Source organism: Gavialis gangeticus, unplaced genomic scaffold (assembly GCF_001723915.1).
Source record: "Gavialis gangeticus isolate Ggan-Ray unplaced genomic scaffold, GavGan_comp1, whole genome shotgun sequence".
Classification (NCBI taxonomy): Eukaryota; Metazoa; Chordata; order Crocodylia; family Gavialidae; genus Gavialis; species Gavialis gangeticus.
The window spans coordinates 154,507,385-154,517,065 of record NW_017729032.1 but is presented as its reverse complement, the minus strand read 5'-3'; the positions used below and the strand labels follow the sequence as shown (position 1 = coordinate 154,517,065).

Sequence of the window (9,681 nt, the reverse complement as noted above, 5' to 3'; positions counted from 1 at the left end):
TTTTTTTTTTTTCATTCAAAATGTTAAGTGAATTTAGGGAACATACACAGGTGCATAAAGATAAGCACATGCTCAACTGTATTGTTGGACTGAAGCCAAAACATGTCCAGTGGGACAACCTATTCCATTGTACTTTTGCAGCAGCCAGGTGGCATTTTCTAATGTTTCAGTGTTTTTCTAGAGCACTGCATTACATTAGCATGCCCTAAGAAAAAATGATTGAGCAAAGAGATACAGTCAGAACCACCATTTTGTCTCAGAGGGTGCATCCAGAGGAGCACGGGCATGCAGTATGCAGTGCCACAGACCTGTCTGCAGCACCTCACACCATACATGCAGGCATTCCTTGCACTGCTAATTTGGAGATCCTGGGGTAAAAAAAAACAGCACATAAAGTGCAGTGGTTCATGTGGCAATAGTACACACTGCCCAAAATTGAAGCCTGACTGAGCAGACTCAGGTGGCCAGCCAGTCTCCTTGCTGCAGGATACCAAGGCTGCAGCTCCCAGAGGCCCCCAGGACCCCAGGTAAGGCTGCTGGGGCCAGCACAGTTGCTGACCCCAGCCTTTCCTACCCCACCAAGGTCAACATGCTGTGTACCAGAGTGCAGGTGGCACAGGTGTTTCCTGGAGGCAAGTAACAGTGACACACATTGTGCCACTGCTGTTTATCCCCAAGGAAACACATAGGTTCCCACTCATGGACAGGCGCCCAGACAGTATATCTTCACTTCAGTCTACTAGACCTAGTAACCAGTCTAGCTTGGTTATATCTAGCTCAGCTCTCTCTACGATGTGCTGCAGCCTTCAGTGTAAATATACCCCACATATGGGAGGCTGGCATGCATAAACAGAAAAATTGGACACCAAACTCAGTGAGACGCAATAATTATGGACCAAACTATGGCATTTGTGCAATCACTTTTCATCTAGAACTACACTGAAAATTCAAAAGCCCAAGTATTTTAACATCAACTATTCTCAGCTATGCCAAATTACTTTTTGTGTCTTGGGTTCTTTGCTGATTGCTCTACACAGGGATACATGATCTGACAGTCTCTTGACCTGCACCAAATTACCCATTTTTCATGTCACTTATTTGTTTGGTTTGTTTGGAAGCTTAATTCTGTATTCTGATGTGACAGACTCCAGCATAAACTGAGCAATCTGACACAGATTTCTTTGGCCGCGTCTCCACATTTGGGGGTGTGCGCTTACTGTGGCACAAAAAGTAGCGTCACAAATTTGTGTCGCTACTTTTTGCCACAGCACACTCCTGCACTGTGGTGCGGTGCAGGAAAAAATGCCCCACTTTGGGCAAACTGCCCATTCCCTGCTTCTCCCAGCTCCAGGCATGCTGGAGGAGCCAGGGCATACCTAAAGGTCCTGGTACCAAATTTTGATTGTACAGCATAGCGCAATATTGCATATGCACCACGTGTGGTTTCTGGCACCTCAGACAGGTTTGAGACGCTGCAAACCATATATGTGCTCTTGTCTGGATGTGCCCGTTGAGACACAGTAACTATGGAACCCAGTAATACTGTCTCCGTATGATGCTGGTCCAGTCTTCTAGACCTGCATCTTCTCTTGCTTTGTGGAAATGTAATAAAGTTTTGTCATGCTGATACATGTGCGGAAATCTCAATCTTAACTTCTGTGCTTTAAATCTATACCTCCATCAGGTATTTTTGACAGAAAAATAGAGGAGGAGCTTGAATATTTAGGACGCCAACTGGTTCTTGGATAGAGGCTAATGGAATACCATGAGCACTAACAGTTCCTGATTGTGATAATCCTGATGTGTCCTTTTATCTAAATCTCTTTTACCTCTTATTTGAGGGACAATAGGCAACACTTTCAGAATTTTTGGAGTGTTGTGGTTTCTGGGAATCAATAATAAAAACCTGTCTATGTCTACTGGTCACTGATTCTAAATGAGTTCTACACTGGCAAAGACGAGAAAAAAGTCATCTTGATAGTTTGGTGAATATTGTTAAACTAATCCCCTTTCAGCATCAGAAATGGGCACTTCTGTTGCCTTGCCCTCTCAATTTTAGTCTAGGATGCATCTCAGAGTTCATAAGAAGGAATTGTCTTGATTTCCATTTAATGAAGTTAAATAATTGCTCTGTGGAACATCCTTCTCTCTTAGGCACTACAGGCTAGTAATGACTGGTAAATGTGTGGTGTATTTAGTTAGCAGAAGCTGCAATTTCAGACCAATTAGCCAAAGAACGAAGAAGAGTTTTAAGTGTTAATCAAGGGAAGGAAAAGTATTCTCTCTATCTGGATTAGTTTACTTAAGTTAGCACAAAGCAATTAAGAAGTTTGGCTTATATTTTGGACAGCTCATATTAGCTGAACCTAATTGGCAACAGATTGATTTATGTTGTCCTAGATTTGCAGTAGTTTTGCTTAAAGTATCTGAAAACTGCTAATGATACTTTGAATATTTTCGGCCTTTTCACACAAATTTGGTCTTTCATCTTCATACCAAATTCCATTTGCTTCAAAGTTGACTACCTTCTTTTGTTATTGTATGCCTTTGGAGACTTGTGTTCTTTAACTTAAGGGAAGAATAAGAGAATTATAGAAGCATAGAAAGTTAGGGTTGGAAGAGACCTCGGGAGATCACCTAGGCCAACCGCCTGCTCAAAGCAGGAACATCCCCAACTATATCATTCCAGCCAGGGCTTTGTCAAGCTGGGTGTTAAAAACCTCCAAGAATGGATCTTTATGCAAAAAGTTTTTCAAAAGCAACTCAGGAATTTTGGAGCCTAAGTTACACTATTTTTCAGTGGAATTTTTGTTCTTCATTGTTTAAATATCTTTGAAATGCTGCCTTAAATGTGTTATGAATATTGTGTAAAAAGTTAGCATCTATATGTATACATTAAATTGTTAGTCCTTGTACTAAATAATTACCACATTTATTATTCTAGGACTCTGAGTTTGACCCACTGAAGTTCACCAGTGTCATTGAATGTGAGAAGCCAAACAATGACTTAACTAGGTTTCGAGCTTACATGTGAGTATTTTATATATCTTACACTGTACAGTCCCTCTTCTTTACGTCACAGGATTGAACTAAATGCTTAGATTTTTAATTCATCAAGAGTGGCCGTTAAAATTATTCTATTTAGTATGTTATGTCTATCTTTTGGATATTCCTCCCTGTTCGGAGTCAGGCATTCACAACTTTTTTGGAGAACTCTTCATTCAGACAGTTAAGAGCCACCCACTTTCATCCCTTCAGATGAATTGAGTTGTCAGTATTAATCAGCTTGTACCAGTGCAATATGCATGAAGCAGTTCAGTAATAGATAAAAGATACGTTTTTTCCCTCCACACATCAAAAAAGCCCATCTGGAAATAGGAGGAAATAGGGAACTGTTCCAAAAAATAAAACAAAACAAAAAAAATGACATATTATTTTGTTTTTGTCTTTTTTCCTTTTAAAATGAATGTCCTGGGAGAAAATTAGATGTAGCAATCAGTATTTCTGCATACATGTCAATGTCTTTTTTCCTGTCTTTCAAACAGAGGGATAAAATTTGCCAAGGTTTAGGGATGCTAAGCTAGGAATATTCTCCTAATACAACTTTTAATTCTGTAGTCTTTAACCACATACAAAATGATAGATCACAGTAACTAAATCTTTAAGAGCAGTTAAGCAGAAAATAATTCTGCTTAGAGGGTGGTGATTTATTACTCTCTAACTTATTAGAAGTGATGAGCACTGTTAATAAGATAAATGAATTGTGCAAAAATTGAAAATTGGATTTTTAAATTATATTTTCCCATCTTAAAAACTGTTAATTCATCATGGGTGTTTGAAAATCCATTCATCTACATTAAATTCAGAAAGTATCAGTTCAGGACCGGCAGGCATACATACATTATTTGCAAATATAAATAAGTTGGGAGAGGCAAGCATTTCTTAGGGTAATATCTTTTATTGGACCAACTATATAGTACATAGTTGATCTGTAGTTAAATATTCATAACATTTAACTACGTGTAGTTGGGATATAGTTTGACAAGCTTTCAAGTTCAAGACATTCTTCATCCAGAAGAGCCCACTTTGTAGTCTGGCATTTCATGTGGTTGTAAGTGGTGGATTTCTATACCATCCACATTACAGTAGTGTAAGAGTGATGTTGTAGCCATGATGGTCCAGAAAATGTGAAGGGCAGTGGGGGGCAGACAGCAGCACTGGCTCTGGCCCCAACCCTGGGTCAGAGCCAGAATTGAAGCTGCAGCAGCTGCCAGCTCTCCCAGCGCCTTCATCAAATCCAAGATGAGGAGTGTAAATGGATTGTTTACATGTTAAAGTAAAAGAATGATAGAACCTTTATGCATGCTTGTTTTTATAAATAACTGAGGCAGCAGAAATTAACTTTATTATCTGAAGATCCTGACATGAAAAAAAGCCTAATACATCAAGGAAAGGACCTTCTTTTTCTTAGGCTTCTTTTAATGACTGAAGAACTCATGGATGCTTTTCATGTCACGTTTTATTAAAACAAATAGTAAATGCAGCAGGGCACTGGGTTGCACCTGCTCCCCTAAGGGCACAAGAGCTGGAAACACAGCATGCAGGTAGCAAAGGGGGGTTAATTAGGGACTCACCTGACAAGCAGCAGACCAGGCTGGAGCTATGTAAGCCCTGGGCCTGAGCCGGTCAGGCAGTCTAGCCCTTGGAGCCATGAAGTGAGGAGCTCCTAGCAGTAGGGCAGTAGAGCTCCTGAATTCTGAAAGAAAGCAACTCTGCAATGCAGGGAACAAGGGAACGTACCTGGGGCAGAAAAGGACTTGTTTATATGGGTAGGTGGCCCTGGTTTAGTTTAAGCTCAGAGAAGACTTGAGTGCCTGCCCGAGGGTGCAGGTGCTGCTTCTTAAGTTGTACTGGCAGTTTGCCTCGGACCCTGCTGAGGGCAGGCTCAAGGCCTACTTAGAGAACTAGTAGCTGAAGAGGGGGGTGAGAGTGGGGCCCAGCAGTGAGTGCAGGAGCCCAGAGGTAGGGATCAAAAGATCCACAACCCAGAACAAGGGGGATCAGAAGACCCAGGAACCCAGAACAGAGCTGAGAGAGACCGGGACTAAAGAAGACCCAAAGCCAGAGAGTAATGGAGAATCAGACTGTGGGGTCCACCAGCTCAAGGAGGGTCTGAGAGTCAGATTAGAGAGTACACGATTCTGAGAAGCGCTGCAAGCAGGACCAGAGGGTCCACAGGCCCAGAGTAGTAGTGAAAAGTGAACTAGAGTGTCCATGAGCCCAGAGAGAGTGGGTAAGTGAGAACCTGGGGAGGGACTACATGTGAGACTAAGGGGTCAAAGAGCCCCAAGAAGGGACAGTGTGTGAAACCAGGGAGTCTGAGAGTACCAAGAGGGGCTGAGCATGAGATCAGGGAGTCCAAGAGTGCAGGGGAAGGCTGAGTGTGGGAGCAGGGCCTGAGAGCACAAAGAAGGGCTGGGAGGTGACCACAGGATCCTGGGGCCCAGAGGGAGACTATGTAGGGGACCACAGGGGCTGAAAGTCTAGAGGGAGGGCTGAGAGTATTCAGAAACCCCGAGGAGGTCTGAGTGGAACCAATACCAGTGACATCATTGAACAATAACATCTGCCAGGCTTGGGGTGTTGGGTAGGGACAGAATGGAGCCATAAAATTAGCCCCTAAGGCTACAGGTGCCTGTAAAGAGTACATTTCTTTTTTTTATCAGCAGCCAAAACCATATAGTCAAATTGTGCTACTTCCCAGGTAATGTATTTAAAATGGAGGCTTTCCGTGGACTTTCAAAAGAGCTGCACGTAGAGTTATATGAAAGTGCTGATGTTTTGCTGTCAAAGTTTGCTTAAAATTTTCAGCATCTAAAAAAATTGTGCCCTAGAAATGGTTATCTTTCAGTGTGAAGTATAAAAATTATATTAAAAAAAAGGCCTTGGGTTCCAGATTCTGTGCTTGCAAGCTTTTTAGCAGGGTTAGAATAGCAGTTTTTTTCATTTGTGCACAGTAGGCAGGTATTCAGTGGGAGAAAATGGGAGAAGTATGAGAACAATTGATTATGCTCCTAGATGTTCATGTTAACTCTTCCTTTCCTCTTCAAGTTCTTTTCTTCCCACAACCTGGCCCGAGTCAATGCTCGTCTGCATGTAACAGGTAGCATGCTGGGAGCTAAAATGTCTCTCCTGTACAACTGTCCTCAACAGCAAGTGAGAAATTCCAGTAAACTCTGTGTGGTCTAATCCGCCAGTAAACAATAGGACCAAGAGATAAACATAGCAGAATATGGGCTTAGCACTCAGTTCACAAAGTTCATCATCATTTAGAAAGATGTACCCCTTGCAAAACGATCAAAAATTCAGGCAGACAACAACAAAAATGCCTAGTTCTTCTATAGTGTCAGTTTCAAAGCACTTTATCAGGGAGTTCAGCATCATCCACCTTTACGAATAAGGAAACAGAGTTACAGAGAAGAGAAATGATTTGCCAGGTCCATTCCAAAGGCCAGTGCAGGAACATGGGAATATATAGAACCAAAGTTTCTGGTGTCCACCATTTTGTCCACTAGGCCATATTGTCTACTCTGTTGTTAAACAGTAATAGTTCCATGCAGAGCCATGTATTCATCAGTAACAACCAATGTGACTTGCTCCCCATCAGAACTGCAGACAGCAAAGCAGCATAACAGCAGGTTAACAAAAAAAATACTGCAAAGTACTGCATTTACTTGAATTTAAGGCAGCTGCCCAATACTAAGATTCTATATATGGAAATGTATACATTTGTTAAAATTTCCATGTATAGAATTTAATTATTGGGGGTTCATCTTAAATTCATCCCCTCCCACCACTGCAGGGAAGCAGGCAGTGGGGGCAGGTGGTATGCGGAGGTCAAGAAGCTTGCTGTCTGCTTGCATCTGCCGCCTTGTCACCTTTGCCCTCTGCCTTCCTCCTCCTTTCCCCTTCCACTTCTGGTCCTCCTTGTGTCCCTCCCCCAAGTCTCTGTTCCCCATTTTCCTCCTTCTCTCCCAGCATCTGCTTCCTGCTTCCCTCCTACCTTTGCTCCATGTTGGCAGTCTCTGCCCCTGTTCTAGCCTGGGGCACAGAATACAGCCCCAGCCCAGCCCAACCTCCATAGCAGCCATGCAGGCAGCACACCACTGCTACAGACCAGGCTGGGGTGCTCAGTGCTCCAGGCTGCAGCATACATGGAGCCTGCCAGTGTGGAGTAAGGGTGAAGAGGGGAGGGAGAAGGGTGGGTGGAGGAGCAGAGGCTACTTGGTGACGGAGAGCAGACAGCAGTTGTGGCTGTGGCCCCAACCCCTCCCTCATACTCAATTCTAAGATGAGGGGCTTTTTTCCACGTCTTAGTTGGGGGGAACCTCATCTTAGAATCAGGAGAATACAGTACATTGGAGCGGACCAGGCCCCCAGCTTCCTTATTGTTGCAAATATGTAGTCAAAGCATTACTGAATCAATCTCTTCCTTCACCCAGTCATAATAAGGTGCATTGAGCATGTTCAGTAGATGCTGTGAAGCTGGGGAATTGCCTATTAACATAGGGACTTGATCAAACACTGGCCACAGTTTCTACTTACTTATGGATCCCAGGTTCATTTTCTCATTTTTCCCCCTTTAAATATTTCTTTCCGTGCTTCTAGCACCCCGAAAAGAATCAAATGAAAAATAACATGCACACCCAGCATGAGTATAGTCCAACTGTGTGTGGGACACAGTGAGCACTCAAAAACCATGACTCAGGTCCTGAAAAGAATGATATTGGCTTAAAAATTATTTCTGGGGGAGGGAGAGTTATTTGCCTTCTGGTTTTCTAGCTGTTCTCTGGAATTGTAAAGGCTATAAATTTTATTTTTATTTAAAATAAAAGCTGAACTCCTCAGTTAATCTCATGATAGGCTGATGGTATTTCCCACGTCTCAAAATGGGACACTGCTCCCTTCACCTTCTCCAGCATGCTCAGCTGTCTCTGAGCTCCAGTCTCAGCTGAGCATGCCAGGAAGTCAGAGGATGCAGAGCACTGGAGACCAGAAGGGAGAATGGAGTACTGGAGAGTGGGGGCAGGAGGAAACAGTCCATTTTTTAAAGCCCCGTCCTGGGGATTCAACTGACAATGAGATGAAGGTTTTCATTTGACCAAACCAACAGGATGCCTTGTACAAACATTTAAATTAGGGCTGTCCCAGCAAAAAAGGGATGAATGGTCAGCCTATCAGATGACAGCCAGGAGCCTTTGGTGAAAAACAGCAAAAATCAAAGTAAATCAAAGATTGTTGTGGGTGAATCAAATGGACATATAGGTGAAGGCCTTGTCATAAACTTGCATAATAAAAGTTGCCTGTAAAATGATGGTGCAAATCAAGCCTGCCATTGTAAAAAAAAACAAAAAAACAATGTGCATAAGTAGTGATCAGGGATGGTCCAAAAATTAGATGTCCATCTCCAATAAAAATGTTGATGCTCTCCAACCCACTGCCTTGATGTAATTTGTCTCTCCCAACAAGCCCTTTCTCCTTGTGGAGAATCAGCTATGACTCTCCACCAGAGGCTCATTCTCTTTGGGTTTCCAGTAGAACAATGTGCCCAGTGTGGTGGGCCAGTAGGAGGCACTCCTGCGTTGAGCCGCCCACCTCCCTGCGCCCAACCACCTTCCAGGCTCCGAATGCCTCCCTAGGGGCACCTTATGTCCGGCCAACCCCCTTCCTGGAGCACACTCACTAGCCTGGGGGTAACGTAGCTGCCACCACCCCGAGAATGGACTCACTCTCGGCCCTGTGCCCTCAGGGAAACACAAGCCTAAAGTCCTACGGGTACTCGACCCAGTACAGGCACTTGGGGCACTTCCCCAAGTCCAGGGGCAAAAAGTACAGTCTCCCTTAGTTTGCAGACCTAAGGGGTCTCTTAGGCATAATTTAGAACCCCCCCACAATAAGTCTCCCACACCAGTCACAAAGGAGAACTTTATTGATTACAGGGGTAGGGTGAAAATAGGGTACAAGATTGAGCAATATCCTAGAAATCCTAGAGAGCAAACAGTCTGGCTGAGGTAGCCTTTTGATCACACCTCTGAGTTACTGCCAGCTAGATATCTAATCAGATCTCGAATAGCTTACTCACGCTTCATCCAGAGGCTGGTGAAATCCCCTCTAGAGTCAGGCCGTTTCTAGCTTGTGAGTTTTGGGGGAGAGAGCTAGTTTCAGATGGAAAAGCTCCTCTGAGTCCCCTGCATGGCTGCTGCCCCTCCTCCTGGGCAGACTTAACTTATATAGCCCCTGTGACCTCATTCACCTGGTCCAGTCGAGGCCAGCTCCGGTTGGCTGTTGGCCAACCAATTTGAAATACATCTCCAGTTGCCAGGCAGATTCCAGCCCACCAGGTAGAAACCCCTCACCCAGGTAACTGATGCCAGTCACATAGGCAGAGGGAGCAGGTTTCCCCTCTCCCTCAGGAATGCAGCCAGTTCAAGTTACCTGAAGAGACAGGCTGAGGGTGTGGTCTCCTCTGCTGGGCCCATCCTAATCAAATGGTCACAGCTCAGAGATTTTAATCACATTGTCACAGGGCAGAGATTTTGGGGAGAAACCAAGGTAGCTTTCTGCCACAGGCGAAATGTCGAAACAGCAAAACGATTTTAACAAAACAAAACAGAACAGTGG

General features: G+C 43.9%; 1 protein-coding gene across 1 annotated transcript in view; it reads left to right on the top strand.

Moving 5' to 3' along the window:
• ATP10A (ATPase phospholipid transporting 10A (putative)) overlaps positions 1-9,681 on the top strand; it is a 244,694-nt gene that overhangs the window by 115,473 nt on the left and 119,540 nt on the right. The window contains exon 3 of the mRNA XM_019525228.1: positions 2,945-3,030. Coding sequence (XP_019380773.1) covers positions 2,945-3,030 — 86 coding nt within the window. The remainder of the gene's footprint in view (positions 1-2,944; positions 3,031-9,681) is intronic.